Source organism: Panthera pardus, unplaced genomic scaffold, assembly GCF_024362965.1.
Source record: "Panthera pardus isolate Hobbes unplaced genomic scaffold, ASM2436296v1 HiC_scaffold_23, whole genome shotgun sequence".
Lineage (NCBI taxonomy): Eukaryota > Metazoa > Chordata > Mammalia > Carnivora > Felidae > Panthera > Panthera pardus.
The window spans coordinates 3,216,893-3,234,770 of NW_026526799.1; the positions used below are offsets into that span (position 1 = coordinate 3,216,893).

General features: G+C 38.0%; 1 protein-coding gene across 3 annotated transcripts in view; it reads right to left on the bottom strand.

Annotated features, from left to right (window-relative positions):
• ADAMTSL3 (ADAMTS like 3) overlaps nt 1-17,878 on the bottom strand; it is a 350,523-nt gene that overhangs the window by 212,918 nt on the left and 119,727 nt on the right. For all 3 annotated transcript variants that reach the window (XM_053888620.1, XM_053888619.1, XM_053888621.1), the window contains one exon: nt 2,383-2,428. In XM_053888620.1, coding sequence (XP_053744595.1) covers nt 2,383-2,428 — 46 coding nt within the window. Of the gene's footprint in view, nt 1-2,382; nt 2,429-17,878 lie in introns of those variants that run through there.

Consider the following 17,878-nt stretch of genomic DNA (forward strand, 5'->3'; position numbering starts at 1 on the left):
TAAAAATAAAGCAGGAAGCAACTCCAGAAAAGATGGGACTATCTTTGTGCCCCGAGTTCATGGGGTTACTTCATTTATGGCACTTGACCTCCTTGTGACGTTTCCATGTATATTCCCAGGAACGTACTGTATATCTCTCCTGCGAAGGAACAGACTCCTTAGAGATCCCCAGCAGCTGGGGCTGCACGGACCCCCTGTGGTCTGCAGGAGGACTTGAGCACGCACGACTGCACCCCACGGCCATGAAGGACCTGCCACAACCCCCCTTCCTGAGCTTGCAATGGCAGGCGTGGAGATTAACACCACATTCTTATGAAATCTCTGTAAGGACTCCAACGCTGAGAACGACAAGGAGCAACATTGACACTGCTCTCCTCTCTGCTGGTCACCACCTTCTACACATGTATTTCTCCCCAGCCTAGAAGGTGGTAAAGGTTCCTGCAGGATCCTCCCAGAGGGGCCCTCAGTTAGAGACCACAGGGACCCCCCAAGTCCCACGGAGCCTCAGGGGCATGGGATCTTCACTCGAGTGCACCAAAGTCCTAGCCCTTGTACCTGATATGTGGTAGGCTGTAGTAGATTACGTTGTGTGCCCACATTGTATGACCGACACTCCCAGACCTTCGTAACACTTGTGTTGAAGAAGATGCCTTCTTGGAATTCGCGAGAGCACAGAGCACACAAAGACACGCACGCACGCAGAGACCCAAGAATGAAATCTCAAACTGCAACACCTTGATCTGGGCATTTAAAATGAATTCTCCTAGGGGCGCCTAGATGGCTCAGTTGGTTGAGCGCCCAACACTTGATTTGAGATCATGTCATGATCCCAGGGTTGCAGGATTGAGCCCCACATCGGCCTCTGCGCTTAGTGTAGAGCCTACTTAAGATTCTCTCTCTCTCTCTCTCTCTCTCTCTCTCTCTCTCTCTCTCTCTCTCAAAAAAAACCCCTAAATACAAAAAACAATTTAAAAACATAGGCACCCAGGCAAAAGGCAGTAGACCTAACCGCCTCTTAGATAAAACCCTGAGGTTGTTAATGAATTCACATGCTTGTATAGGAGACAATCCTAGACTGGGTTTGCACCCACGTGCCCACCTTTGTGCCGAGGTCAATCTCTCTGCCTTTGGTGCCCCAACCTGGACCTCAGCTCATTGAATTAAGCATCATGCACACGTGTGTGTCCCGATTCCTTGGACCCCTATCTGGTCGTAGGACATGTGAAATCTATTTGCTTTGTCACCCAAAATTTCTCCGAGGATATAATGGACACCAATCTGGCCGCCCAAGGCCTGAGTGATATTGGAGTTTGCCCAATAAATAAGTGCCCATGTTTCTCACTTAAATTTGAAACCAGTTGTAAGAGAAAGAAAAACACTTCTGCTTGGTCACTGATAAAAACCGCCACATGGCTGAGCCCTGCAGTCAGAAGGTCTCGCTCACACTGTGTGCCCAGGGCTGCTCCCCCAGGAAAAGTTTTGGTCTGCGGAAGACAAGCACTCAGACAGGACTTCTGTCTCACACTGGCCCAGGACAGAGAAGAGAGAGACAGGGACAAAGCCCCAGTGAGTAAAATTTTTTAAATAAATTAATCACAACCAACGGAGGAAAATGGACTTACAGAAAATCTAAATCTCACTTAGATTTCCATATTCTCATAGTTTCCTTTTATTTCCCTTCATTTTGATTTGGGTATATATCACTAACAAGGGAAATGTTTTAAGTGGAAATAGGATTGGTTCCTTCTGGTATCTATTTTGCATTTTCAGATCTGTCAAGCAAAATGTTTGCATTTTGTTTTTAAGTGCTCAGCGTTGTAGAATAAGAGTGAGGTTTCTAAACCCATCCCTATGTGGGATTTTCTTGCATCACCTATAGAGCGCTCTTAACACATTTTGCAGTGGGCGGGACAGGTGGTTTGGAGCAGGGAAAGGAAGCAGAGACCGGTTCAAGTCTGTGCTCTTCCTTTGAGACCCTTGGAAAATAATTTTACTTCTCTCAGCCCCAGGCCCCTCATTTGCAAAAAAGAAATAACCACACCTCATCTGCCTACATCTCAGAGACAGTGTGAAGGTCCAATGACATACCATACCTAAAAGCACTTTGAACTTTGAAGGTGTTTTACAGGTATTAGGTATTGTTTCGATAAATTCAGAAATTATTAAATACTTGCCAAATAAGTTTATACATTTGAAATAGCCTCAAAAGGTAGTAGAAATGGAAAGCACGAGATATACAAAAATCTGTTGTCAATTAAAAAATACTTAAATTTTCCACAAAGGGTACCAAGAAGCCATTAGCTTTATAGTACGCATTATAATATTCTAACTTAAAACATGAACTTATTTTATTGGATTATATATTTTTGTTATAGAACTTACATGGTTGCTGCACGTCTTGTATCGAATATTCTGCCCTTCGCAATTCCTAGAGGAAAAAAGGGGACAAAGAAATGATTTCATAGAAGTGGCAAGCAGCACAAAAGAAAAAAGGGAAGGGAAGGGAAGGGAAGGGAAGGGAAGGGAAGGGAAGGGAAGGGAAGGGAGAAAAAGAGAAAAGGAAAGAAAAGAAGAGAAAAGAAAAGGAAAGGAAAGGAAAGAAAAAAGAAAAAGAAAAAGAAGGACAGAGAAGGAAGGAAGAGAGGGAGGGAGGGAGGGGAGGGGAAGGGAAGGGAAGGGAAGGGAAGGGAAGGGAAGGGAAGGGAAGGGAAGGGAAGGGAAGGGAAGGGAGAAAAAGAGAAAAGGAAAGAAAAGGAAAGAAAAGAAGAGAAAAGGAAAGGAAAGGAAAGAAAAAAAAAGAAAAGAAAAGGAAAGGAAAGGAAAGGAAAGGAAAGGAAAGGAAAGGAAAGAAGGACGGAGAAGGAAGGAAGGGAGGGAGGAAGGGAGGGAGGGAGGGGAGGGAGGAAGGAAGGAAGAACAATAAATACAAGGTGATACCGATAAAACTTTTATTGTTCGTGTCACTTCAGAGATTCAAAGTTTAAATTCTAACAAATAACTTTCAGAAATCAGGAGGGCAAAAAAGTTCCATGAAAGTGTCACTTTAAAGAGAGTGAATTCTTGAGCTGAATTAATGTCATGATATTACTTATGTGCAGTTTTTTCTCTGGGATCCATATGACCACTGAAATAAACGTGTGTGCATACTTCTGGGTTTTTTTTTTTTCTGTGAAAAAGAAGGGGAACTACGGGTAGAAGCATTTGGGCACCATGCCCCTCACTCACTGAAGCAACCTCAGTCAGCTGTGCATTCCGTGACCTCCTTCTCCAATCAATACGGTGATCTCGGTGAGAAATCTGCTTGAGGCGATGCCTCCACTTCTGATTTCGACTACTGGCCTTACTAAATGGATACTACGAAATAGGGTCCGGGGGGCTTTGTCGGGAAACCAGTACCGTAGGGTCTGAAGTCACATACAGGTTTGAGAATCCTCTAGAAAGGATCACCGCGTACCATATCCTCCCCTCCAGCCACTGGTTCTAGAACTTTGCCACTCATTCTCTGAGCAGATTTTTCCTTGGATGTTTGGAGTTCCCTGTGGCAGGAACTTTCCCCAGTCAGAGCTCGCTGGTCTATAGTTTATATTAACTCCTTAAAGTTATCCGATCCACTAATGGCACCTCTCCCAATTTTTCAATTACGTGTTTTTACCTTTGGTATTCCTGGTCAGTTCAATGGCAGATTTGCAGCAAAGAAAGCCAACCACAGGCTTCACTCATCACCTTGTGTTAAAAGTCAACTGATACTATTTCAATTGTTTTAAAATATTTAGCCCTAGAAGAAGAGAAATCTTTACCAAGTGGATCTGATTTTTTGCTGGTATGGCTTAAATAAGAGCCTATACGAAATGATTCACAATCTGTTTCAGCAATATCCAATTCATGGCACACGCTGACGATTCTATTTTTATTGATTACAAAAAGAGTAAGTGAACACTAATAACATGCCAAGAAGTATAAAGGAGGATAATCGATCTTTCCAAATCCCATCACCAAGATTTACACTCTCCATATTTTGGCATCCAATCATCCAGTATTTCTGCATGATTTACTGACAGATGTGAAAGCATACTACTAATTCAACTTTGGATTAGTTTTGATCTAAGATAGCAAACATTCCTCCCACTTGACTACGAATTCTTTGAAGAAAATCTTTTAATAACTACATAAAAGTCCATTATGCAGACATTACACTTTTTATAGTTTTGAATTTAAAATTTTCTTAACTGTGGTAAAATCCACATAACACAAATTTACGTCTTAACCATTTTTAGGTATACAACTCAGCATTAAGTATATCCATATTGTAGTACAAACATTACCTTTCACGGTTATTTATGCTGCCTCCTTTCCCCCCTGTAGTTTTTAAATTTACATACAGTGAAATTCACTTTGGAGGGGGGGGGGCGGTGTACAATTTTATGAGGTTTTACATATCCACCCTCCCCCTGACTCATTTGCTTTTCACGTAGTGATTATTTTGTATTTTATTATGTCTCCTGATTTTTGATCCCGCTTTTCACTTTTCCTTCCTTTGCCATCCTTCTCAAACTGCCCCTTCCCCACTTATGTCTCATATCATATTCACGTTCCTTTCTGTTGCATTTGCAGAATGTACCCCTAATGGAAGTGAGAAGGCGTATGGGAGGAAGTCTGGGGGTGAAAAAATAAAAGCATCATAGCTGCCTCCGAAAGCATTATCTACATGATAGTTAAATTTCTGAACTTGAAGGCAGACAAGGTATCCGATTAGTTGCCCCTTTTTAATGTAATTCTCATGACTTTGGGATGAGAACATCTTCCCAGATGTTACTGTAAAAGGCTGATCCAGTCTTGGTATTTTGTAACACTTCCTATATCCTTTTTTTGTGTGTCTTGTCATAGGTATATGGCTCTGAAATTTATTAAACCTTCAGTGAGGCTACATCAAACTTTAAATATTCAAGAAGCACCACACTGGGAGGCTGGCGGGAAAACAGTATTAGGGTGGAGAAGGCTCTCTCTTGGTCGAGGGGAAGTGACGCCATTCTCCTGGGAGACAACAGCTATGCCAGTGGACAAGGTCATGTACTTACATAACTTATTTCATTGTGCTTTTTATGTGTGGAAAAAAAGAAGAAAATAAATTACAGAAAAAGTGAAAGGGTAATTTAAAGTACTCTGTTTATTTTGGAAAGGCCCCGAATGAGGAAAGCAGCTAATAGATTAGGGAAGTGATAACCAAAACTTTTGAACCATGCTGACTTGGAACCCTAAAAAGCTTTTAATTCTCATTTCCAGAGAGCAGGAAAATGGCAAAGATACATTTTAAGAGAGTATCTGAATTGATCTAAATACTGATATACAAAAAATGTCAAAACTTAGGAAGCATGGAGTTTTCTCTAAAAGCGTTTTGGAACTTCAAAAAAATTATCCCAGATGCATTTTTCCCAACTGCTTGACTTCAGCCATTTAAATGAAAAACAAAATTACTTTTAGAAGAAGTTTAAAACTAAAAGGAAAGAGCCTATGAGGTGAAAACAGCTGATGATTGTGTCTCAGGTCTGCTGTGTGGCCCATATAGTCATGGTCCACACCCCACGGTCCCGATTATAAGCCTAGCATCCAGGAGGCATGAACTTGTACCCCAATTGGTGAGCCTGAAAATCTACATGTGAAACATCAGTGTATCTCCATTACAAATCCCACCACAACAGCAGCAAAATGGTATGGAAAGAGCATTTTACCGCATGAATTCTCAAAATATAAAGGACCATTCTGGATTCATCCTTCTCCAGCAACTTCTTACCAGGAAGTACTATGTACCAGGATGTGGGTATAAAGATAAAGATGCAGGGACACTATCTCTCAATTCCCCTAACACATCAGTAGTTTTATATATATATGTATATATATATATATATATATATACACATATATATATATATTTTTTTTTTTTTTTTAACCCAACCATCTGGCCAACATTTTTAATGTTCTACCTAGCACACAGTAAACTCGCTGACTGGTCTCTATTGATGTGGCTTTGGTTACAATTTAGCATGAAAATGAATCACCACTTTATGAAACAGGCATAAAATGAAATGCAAGTTATTTTAAAGTTAAGGACACTGGAGTCCTAATTCCCCAAGCAGGAACCTGCCAGCTTATTCTGGAAATAATTCCTTTGGCCTGCAGCAACTGAGCTACAGAAATATTGCTTCCAAGTTTTTAATTTCATTCTAATTATTATATGCAAGAGCTAATGGTTATCAGGAGTATATGAAAATTCAAGAACATCATTTCACAATTATGTATTTTCTATCCATTACAACATTCATAACACCCTGAAATTGGAGATTTTTGAAGCCATAAATTTATGAATATATAAAAAACATATGTTGATTCCACATGAGGATACATTAAAAACATTAATAAAATTTCCCCGGAGTTTATAGCAGGATAATTTATTACATTCATTTGATGATATATCGACTCAAACACTAGTGTCTTAAAGACTGAGAAGCATGTGTCTGAAGAATAAAAATATATTAATTTTTTAAATAGTAGTTAACTTAAATCTGTGTTCCCCGTGGCTGGCAGTTGACTAGAATATCAAGTTACAAATTTCTGCAAGACAGACATTCTGGCTGGGGCACGCTTTGCAGTGCAAAAGAAATGACTGTGTATTTAAATATAATCAAAGTCTGAAAAAAAAATTATCCACAAAAAATAAATGAGCAAAAGAGCCACATTCATCCCCTTCCCTAAATCATGAATTTCAATAAGTGCCCCGATAACAACAGAGGGCACTGAAATGCTTTCAAAAGCTTTGGGATGGCTTTTTGTTTGATTTTGTATGTAACCACCTCCATATTCCTTTTCCAAGAAAAACTGACCACAGAGCTCAATATTCATGAAGACTTAACAACTCTCTAAGGCTGTTCTAGGGTAAAGAGACCTGATAAGCTTTCCAAGGGAAGGAGGTTTCCTTCTCAATCACCTCGGAGTACTTTCAAAACGACAGTAAAAGTTCTTAATATGTGAGTGGGTCACGAGTGATTAGTTTGATGCTGCCTGAAAGACGGGGAGCAGGGATGAGTGAACTAGTAACAAATCCGCTGCAAATTTAATTTTTATGCAGAGAAATAACGTTGCTGTCCCCAGTTCTTATGGAAGACACGGAGTGAGTGGGTGTGCCGTCGGCCTGGCCCCATACCAGGAACCAAGCTGGAACAGGACATATATTGCCATGCATTTATCTTATATTTAATTCTCTCATTTAATTTTTTTTATGTTTTTCTAAAGTTTGTTTGTTGTTGTTGTTTTAAGAGGGAGGGAGGGGCAGACAGAGAGAGAAGCAGGCTCTGTGCCATCAGTACAGAGCCCGACATGGGGCTTGAACCCACAAACTCTGAGATCATGACCTGAGCCAAAATCAAGAGTTGGGTGCTTAACCAACTGAGTCACCCAGGCACCCCCCCATTTAATTTTTTTAATATTCGATTAGGATCTTTTTAGCCTGACCTATTTTTTTCAAATTAGATGAGCTCAGGGAATAAACAAATGTGGAGATTCTCAGGCCTAAGAGCAAGTTTCAGAATACAGATTAAGATTTGTGCATAAATAAACTAAAAAAAAAAACAAAAACCAAACATTAAAATCCTTAAAAAAATAAAAAAAAAATAAGCAAGTACTACTTTGGAGATGGGCACTCAAAACATAGTAGCAATATTTAGGGTTGAATTGTTTTGTGTTCTTACAAGTATTTTATTATGAAATGTTTTAAGCCCACAATAAAAGAATGATACAAACTCATACATACACCAGCAAGCTTCATCATTTCTTAAAGTGTTCTTCAGATTTATTTATCACTTATTTATCTATCTATCTAATCTATCTATAGTAGGTATCTATCTATCATCCATCCATCTTATCTATCTAATCTATCTATAGTAGGCATCTATCTATCTATCTATCTATCTATCTATCTATCTATCTATCTACCTATCTTAGTTTAAAGTAGGCTTCATGCCCAGTGTGGAGCCCAACGAGGGACTTGAATTTACAACCCTGAGATCAAGAGTCAGACGCTCGGCTGACTGAGCCACCCAGGCGCCTCTTTTTGGATTTATTTTTGAGAAATCTATCATTACAAATATGGGGGATGCTCTCTGCCAATCCTCCTCAATCCTATTTCCCTGCCTCCCTCTGCAGAGACAACTAAGTAAATGGTATCACAGTGTGTATAATCTTCCACAGCTTGATTTTTAAAATTTGTATAGACACTATGTTCTTGAAAATATCCACGTGGATAGATGCAACTCTAATTTATTTGTTTTTATGGTTCCATAGTAACCCAATGTATAAATACACCACCATTAATTTATCAATTCTTTTTATTTTCTATTGACCAATTTTCCTAAAGTTTTTGAAGATTCTGCAATAAGCAATCTCACACAACCACCTTAGGCATATCTGCATGTATTTCTCTGGGATATATACCTGCGTGGGACCGCCCTGTTGTGGGCATTTACAGCTTCACTGCTACTAGATATTGACAAACTGCTCTTTAAAGTGAGAATACTATGGGGCACCTGGGTGGCTCAGTCGGTTAAGCGTCCGACTTCGGCTCAGGTCATGATCTCGCGGTTCGTGAGTTCGAGCCCCGCGTCAGGCTCTGTGCTGATGGCTCAGAGCCTGGAGCCTGCTTCCGATTCTGTGTCTCCCTCTCTCTCTGCCCCTCCCCCATTCATGCTCTGTCTCTCTCTGTCTCAAAAATAAATAAACGTTAAAAAAAAAATAAAGTGAGAATACTAATTTTCACCCCAGTTTGTAGCACAAAAAGGTTCTAGCTTTTACAAACCTAGGTCAATATTCGGCATTTTATTTTATTTTATCTTAATTTATTTTGAGAGAGAGAGCAAGCAGGGGAGGGACAAGAAGAGAGGGAGACAGAATCCCAAGCAGGCTCCACACTGTCAGCACAGAGTCCAATGCAGGGCTTGAACTCACAAACCATGAGATCATGACCTGAGCCAAACTCAAGAATCAGATGCTTAATCAATTAAAGCCACCTAGGCACCCCAATATTTGGCATTTAAAAACTTATAAAGTTTTTCCCAATACGAAGAACATAAAATATCTCACTTTGTATTCTTTTGCATCTTTTTGGTAATGAGGTTAATTTTGTCATTTGTTTTTGACGATGCAGAATTTCCCATTCACACCCTTTCTTCATTTTTCTACAGCTTTGGTTTCGGTTTACTGTTAAGTAGAAGTTATTTAAATATTTCAGACACTAGTCCCTTATTGGCTATATTCACTGTCAAGAGCCTCGTACTCTAGGCTTTTCTTTTGGCTTACAGTACATTTTTATGATACAGAAGTGCTTGTGTGGTGTGCTTGAATTTATCAATATTTTCCTTTGTAACTTAAACTCTTTGTATCTTAATTAAGGAATCATTCACTACCCAGAGATCATAAAGACATTCTCTGGTATTTTCTTCTAAATGTTTTCAAGCTTTGCTTTTCATACGTAGACTCTAACAAACCTAGAATGTATTTTTTATGTGCATTGACATTTTCTAATATTTTCCCTTTGTATATCAATAATCATAGGTGATCCTCATATATTGAATATCCACCCTTTCTCCACAAATTTTTAATGCCACCTCTAATATATAGCAAACTTCCATATATGCGTGTTTTTGTTTCTTGCATCTCCATTTTGCTATATTTCATTACATTTTGCTATTACTTGTGCCTCGGCTACTACTGTAGTTAAATATTTTAAATTTTAGTATCGGGGCAAGTTGCTCATTCTGTTGTTTGAAAAACTGTTTTCACTACCTTCGCATTTCCATTTGATTCTTTTTTTTTTTAATTTTTTAAACATTTATTCATTTTTGAGAAACAGAGCGCAAACAGAAGAGAGTCAGAGAGAGAGGTAGACACAGAATCCGAAGCAGGCTCCAGGCTCCGAGTTGTCAGCACAGAGCCCGATGCGGAGCTTGAACCCACGAACCACGAGATCATGACCTGGGCCGAAGTCAGACGCCCAACTGACTGAGCCACCCAGGTGCCCCTCCATTTGATTCTTAGAATTGGTATTACACTTAATTTAAAGATTAATTTTAGGGGGAAAGTTGGCATTTTTATGATGTGACTTTCTATTTATGAACATATTACATCTCACCATTTATTTAGATGAGACTTTAACTTTTTCAAAAAGGTCTTGTACATCTACTGAATATTTTACAAGGTACCTTATATTTTGTTAGTAGTATAAATGGCATCTTTTTGAAATTTTGCTTTCTTGGTTCTTGCTACTATACAAGAATACAGTTGTTATGTGTACATTAATCTTGTTTCCAGTAATGGGACCCTTATTAGTCCTATTTTTTTAATGTGGAGATATTCTTAGATGTTCTCTTAGACAATCAGGTAGTCTCTGAATCATGAGAACTTTATTTCTTCCTTTCTAATTCTTATACTAATAAGTATTTCCAATACTTTGTATTTCTTTTTCTTGCCTTATTACACTGACTAGGACCCCAAATACAATAACAGATACAAACAATGACAGCCAAGCATTCTTATTTTATACCTAATATCAGAGAAAGTACAGTAACATTTTATTCGGAAGGAGGATATCTACCATAGACCAAAAGAGCACACCTCTATTTCTACTTGGCTAAATTTTTCTTCTCAATTATTAAAAAAGTTGCATGGATTTAGATAACTGTAATTTTTCTCTTACATCATCAATGCTGTGCTTGATGGTGCTTACTCATGGCAAATGTTTCCTTTTGTATTATGTATTTTAGGACTGCAAGCTAATCTTAAATAAGGGATCTACTGATAGGAATAGGAATCCCATATGGTCTGCCTTGGTGGTCTGTCCCTCCATATCTTTTACTACCGCTAGTAGCTTCATACTATCAAGGGTTACAAGACCACTTTTCACATCAATTTCTCACCTCAAAGCTTCCACAATAATATGGGATATATTCATTAATTCAATATACCCGATATATGTAAATCAATATACACGTACCTCAAACTCTTGGAAGAACAGGTCTACTGTTCCGAAGTGGAAACTTTTTTTAATTCAGTGTTGAAACCAAGAATCTAAAATTCTCTATGCTGGCATATGGCTCCCCCTTTTTTTTGCAGGGCTGGGGGGGGGTCCTAGTCCATCTTTTTAGGAAACATATGGACTTCAAAAGTCCTGCCTTTATATTATGGTTGGAGTTCCTACACTGTGCCTCATATACACTCAAGACCTGATCTCTTGTGAAAATGAAGGAATTAAAACTCAACAGCCTGAGTTCTGGAGACCAACAGACCCCCTCTCCATTTTCCACGTAGGCATAGAATCAGGTATGCACTGACTGGTCTGGCATTCAGTTACCTCTATGTTTTTTTTTTGGTTCTGTTGATTTCCTTTATTTCTTGTAGGTTCACCTTCACTTTTTCATTAAAACTTTTAATGTTATGTTTTTTTTTTTTAAATCCAAGTATGATTGACATACAACATTATATTTGTTTTGGGTATACAATAGAGCGATTCAACAATTCTATACATTACTCAATGCTTACCAGGAGGAGCACATTATCTATTTTACCCATCCCCCACTCTCCTCACTTCTGGCAACCACCAATTTGTTCTCTGTACTTAAGAGTCTGTTTTGTTTTGTTTTGTTTTTTTGTCTTTTTCCTCTGTCTGTTATGTTTCTTAAATTCCACACATGAATGAAATATTATGCTATTTGTCTTTCTCTGATGGACATATTTCACTTAGCATTATACCCTCCTGCTCCATCCATGCTGTTGAAAATGGCAATATTTCATTCTTTTTTATGGTTGAGTACTATTCAATTTTTATATGTACCGCATCTTTTTTAGCCATTCATCTATAGATGGACACTTGGGTGGTTTCCATATCTTAGCTATTATAAGTAATGCTGAAACAAACAGAGGAGTATTTTTAGTGTTTTCCTTTTCTTTGGGTAAATCACCCAGTATGGAATTACTGGATCATATGGTAATTCTATTTTTAATTTTTTTGAGGAACATCCACACTGTTTTCTACAGTAACTGCACAGTTAGCATTCCACATCAGCCATAGAAATATTTTTCTAGGGGCGCCTGGGTGGCGCAGTCAGTTAAGCGTCCGACTTCAGCCAGGTCACGATCTCGCGGTCCGTGAGTTTGAGCCCCGCGTCAGGCTCTGGGCTGATGGCTCGGAGCCTGGAGCCTGTTTCCGATTCTGTGTCTCCCTCTCTCTCTGCCCCTCCCCCGTTCATGCTCTGTCTCTCTCTGTCCCAAAAATAAATAAAAAACGTTGAAAAAAAAATTAAAAAAAAAAAAAAAGAAATATTTTTCTAGATATGTCTCCTCTGGAAAGAGAAACAAAAGCAAAACTAAACTACTGGGACCGCAAAAAAATAAAAAGCTTTTGCAAAGGAAACCATCAACAAAAAACAAAAAGCGTATCTATTTAATAAGAGAACATATTTGCAAATGATATACCCAAGAAGAGGCTTATTCCAAAAATATATAAAGAGCTTACACAACTCAACACCAAAAAAAGAAATAATCCAATTAAAAATTGGCAGAGGACCTGAATAGACATTTTTCCAGAGAAGACACACAGATGGCTGCCATATTAAATAGATGCTCAACACGACTAATCATGAGGGGAATGCAAATTAAAACCACAATGAGATATCACTCTACACCTGTCAGGATGGCTGAAATCAAAATACAAGTAGTAACAAGTGTTGGCGAGGATGTGGAGAAAAAGGAAACTTCAAGCGCTGTTGGTGAGAAGGCTTTATTTTTTAAAGCAGTTTTAGGTTCACAGTGAATTGAGGGGAAGGTTCAGAGAGCTCCCATACTCATCTCTCTGCCCCTACATAAGCATAGCTTCCCGATTATCAACATCCCCAACCAGAGTGGTAGCTTCTTTACAACTGATGAATCTACACTGACACATTATAATCACCCGAAGTCCATAGGTTATGTTATGGTTAATTCTTGAGGTTTATCCAGTAGGTTTAGGTTTGAACGTAAGCATATCAACATGTATCCATCATTATGGCATCACAGAGAACATTTTCACTGCCATAAAAATCCTCTGTGCCTTGCCAATCCATCCCTTCCCCACCCCCGACACCTGACAACCACAGTCTCCATAGTTTTGCCTTTTCCACAATGTCATACAGTTAGAACCACAGTATGAAGCCTTCCAGATTGGCTGCTTGCACTTAGGAGTATGCATTTAAGGTTCCTACGTGTCTTTCCAAGGCTTAATAGCCCATTCCTTTTTAGCAGTAAATAACATTCCATTGTCTGGATGGACCACAGCTTGTTTATCCATTCCTCTCCTGAAGAGCATTTTGGTTGCTTCCACGTTTTGGTAATTATGAATAAAGCCGCTACAGACATCCGTGTGCAGGTTTTCGAGTAGCTATCAGATTTCAACTCTTTCGGTAAATACCAAGGAGTGCAACTGCTGGCTAGGGTGGTAAAAGTACGTCTAGTTTTGCAAGAAACTGCTAAACCACCTTCAAAGGTGGCTGCACCATTTTGCATTCCCACCAGCCAGCGTGTTGTTCCTGTTGTCCCACATCCTCGCCAGCGTGTGGTGCTGTCAGTGTTTCAGATTTTAGCCACCTAATAGATGTGTAGCGGTGATTCGCTGTTGTTTAATTTGCATTTCTCTGATGACATACGATGGGTGGTTATTTTTCCATATGTTTATTTGCCATCTGTATATCTTCTTTGGTGCAGTGCCTGTTAAGGAATTTGGCCCATTTTTCAATTAGGTTGTCCATTTTCTTATCGTTGAAGAAAAGCTTTTTACAGATCTTTGTATATTTCTTTATCAGGTGTGTCTTTTGCAAATATTTTCTCCCAGTCTGAGGTTTCCCTTCTCATTCTCTTGGCATTGTCTTTTGCAGAGCAGAATGTTTTAATTTCAATGAAGTGCCTATGGTAGCGTATCTAAAAAGTCATTGTCATTGCCATACTGACGGTCATCCTTATATTCTCCTATGCTATCTTCTAGAATATAGTTCTGTGTTATATCTATGATGATCCATTTTGAGTTAACTTTTATGAATGATGCAAATATGTATCTAAATTCTAGTTTTTTTGTATGAAAATGTCCAGTCGTTTCACACCATATTTTGAAGAGACTATCTTTGCTCCATTGTACTGCCTTTGCTCCTTTGTCAAAGATCACTTAACTATATTTATGTGGATCTATTTCTGGGCTCTCTATCTTGTTCCACTGATCTATTTAATATTCTTTCACCAATACCATATTGTCTTGATTATGGCAGCTTTATAGTAAATCTAGACATCAGATAGTGTCAATCCTCCAACACTGTCCTTCGGCTTCAACATTTTGTTGGCTATTCTGGGTCTGCCTCTCCACATGCGTTTTAAAATCAGTTTGTCAATATCTTACAAAATAACTTGCTGGGATTCTGATTGGGATTGCACTGAATCTATAGACCAGGTTGGGAGGAACTGACATCTTCACATTATTAAGTCTTTCTATCCATGAACATGGAATAACTCTTCATTCAGTTTTATTATTTTTTTAAAAGATTTATATTCTATTTTACCTGGCATTTCTAGGAGGTTTTTTCTAACTAAATTAAATCTTTTATTTAAAAATAAGTGTAAATCACATGCATTTGTAAGAAATAATGAAGAGATCCCACGTACAGTTGACCTTATTTCCCTCGATGTTAACATCTTGCAAAAGTATAGAACAATAACATAATCAGGATACCGACATTTATACAGTCAAAATATAGAACATTTGTATCACCACAAGGATCCTTCAAGTTGTCTTTTATAACTGTAGTACTTTCTTTCTTCTCATGTTTACCTCCTCCTTAATACCTGGCAACTACTAATCTGTTCTCCATTTCTATTTGTCGTTGTTATTGTTGTTATTTTAAGAACACTACATAGTTTGCAACATTTGGAGAATGGCTTTTTTACCTCGGCAATTTCTGTGTTAATTCACTCTGGTTGTCGCATGTATCACTGGCTCATGTGTTTTCATTGCTGCATAGTATTCCATGGTATGAAAGCACCCGCTCTAACTATTCACTCACTGAAGGGCATCTGAGTTATTTCCTCTTTTTGGATGAGTAAAGCTGCTATAAATATTCATGTACAAGTTTTTGTGTGAACACAGTATTCACTTCTCTGCTAAAAATGCCCAGGAGTACTCCTGATGGGTTGTATGTTTACTTTTTAAAGAAACTGTTTTTCACAGTGACTATACCATTTTACTTTCCCATCACCAATGTATCAGTGATATGGTTTCCCTGTATCCTTGCCAGCATCTAAAGATGTCACTATTTTTTTTAGCCAAGCTACGTATGTAATGATATCTCATTGTGGTTTTAATTTGCATTTCCCTAATAGACAGTGATGGTAAGCATCTTTTCATGTCCTTATTTGCTATACATGCATCCTCTTTGGTGAAACATCTGTTTATGTCTTTGTTCATTTTCTAATTGGATTGTGTGGTTTTTTAATCATTGATTTTTAAGATTTCTTAAGTTAGATTACTAGTCCTTTGTCAGATAGGTGGTTTGCAAATATTTTCTCTCACTGATCTATATGTTTATCCCTCTGACAATATCACAGCTTTAATTAGTAGCTATATAAGAAGACTTTACATCAGGTGGACTGAATCCTCCTACTCTGTTTTTTTTTTCCCTCCAAAATTGTTTTAGCTATTCCAGGGCCTATGCTTTCCCATATAAATTTTAGAATAATGTTGTTTTGGAATAATTATTTTAGAATAATCTACAAAAAATGCTCCTAGAATTTTGAGAGAAATTAGGTTAAACCTGTAAATCAATCTGGGGAGAACTGACATCTTTCCTATGTTGAATCTTCCAACCCATGAACATAACCTCTCCATTAGTTTAGATCTTTGATTTCTTTCCCCAGAACTCTGCAGTGCTCAGCATACAAGTCCTGTACATATTCCGTTAGATTTACAACTAAGCATTTAACTTTTTTTTGAGTGATTGTAAATAGTATTATATTTTTAATTTCACTTTTTATGTACTCATCACTAACAAGAAAAATAAAATAGATTTTTGTATGTTTATTTGGCATCCTCTGACCTTGACAAACTCACTTTTTTAGTTCTAGGAATTATTTTGTAGATTCCTTGAGATTTTCTACATAGACAAATAAGAACAGTTTCATTTTCTTCTTTTGGACTGATACGTCTTTTATTTTCTTCCCTTATTGTACTGGGTTGAACCAGAGTGGTGAAAATAGACTCTCTTGCCTTATTCTTGATCTTAGAGAGTCTTTTACCACCAATCATAATATACAGTATTAAGTATAAATTTTTAGATACTTTTTTATCAAGATGAGGAAGCTCCCTCCATTCCTATTTTTCTGAGAGTTCCTTATCATGAACTGGTGTCGACTTTTATCAAATACTTTTTCTGCATCAACTGATATGATTCTATGAAGTTTTTCTTCTTTTTTTAAAAAAAATTTTAACCTTCATTTATTTTTGAGAGAGAGAGAAAGAGAGAGAGAGCAGGGGAGGGGTAGAGAGAGTGAGGGAAACAGAATCTGAAGCAGGCTCCAGACTCTGAGCTGTCAGCACAGAGCCTGACATGGGGCTCAAACCCACGAACCATGAGATCATGACCTGAGCCAAAGTCAGATGCTTAACCGACTGAACGACCTAGGCACCTTGAATGTTTCCTCATTAGCTTGATAACTAAGTTGGTTACAATGACTGACTTTCAAATACTGAACCAGCCATACATCCCTGAAATTAACCCCACTTGGTCATAGTGTATAATTCTTTTTATACATTTCTAAATATTATTTGATAGTATTTTGTTAATAATTTTTACACCTATATTTATGTGGAATATTGGTCTGTAGCTTTATTTTTTTGTATCGTCTTTACCTGGTTTTGATATCAGAGTGATACTATATTCATAAAATGAATTGGGAGGTATTCTCTCCTCTTCTGTTTTCTGGAAAAAAATGTGTGGAATTGGTGTAAATTCCTCTTAAGCATTTGGTAGAATTCATCAGTGAAACAATCTTGGCCTGGAGACTGTTTGGGGGTACACAGTTTTTACATTATGAATTCAATTTCCATAATAGCTATGGAGCTACATATTCCTTCATATTAAGGATATGTTTGGATTTCACAGACTGAAGAAAGAAAATCCAAAGACAGCAGTGGGGAATTTTTAAAAGCAATTCAATTTGCTCTGCAGAATTCACAAAAGGCTCCAGAAAAGGCACACCAGATATTTCTGGAAGTGGGATAAAGTTGGGGCCAAAAACAGTAAAACTCGTTGAAAGTCTGCCCAAGGAGCAGTTAGACTCCCAGCTCTCCTTCCTTACTTTGGCAAAATGCTGCATGTTATTATCTAAAGGCAGTAAAACAAAAAGTTTTCCAGACTGAGAGATAACTGGGTTCAATTAAGGGCAAAGGTAACCATACTGAAAACAAGGATTAAATTTAAAAATTCATCTATTTAGTGCTAAGACCATAGTTTTCAGCTCCACTGGCTTCCAGACTATTGGAATCAAGAGATCCCTGTCTGGGGGCATCTGGGTGGCTCAGTCAGTTAAGGGTCCAACTCTTGGTTTTGGCTCAGGTCATGATCTCATTATTCATGAGATCAAGCCCCGTATCAGGCTCTGTGCTAACAGCTTGGGATTCATTGTCTCTCTCTCTCTCTCAAAATAATAAACATTTTAAAAAAATATCCTTATCTGACAAGACAGACCAGCCCAAAATAAAACACCTAGAGCATCGTTAGGTAATAAGATAGATTAGCCACACCCCCTACAATCAAGCTCACAATTA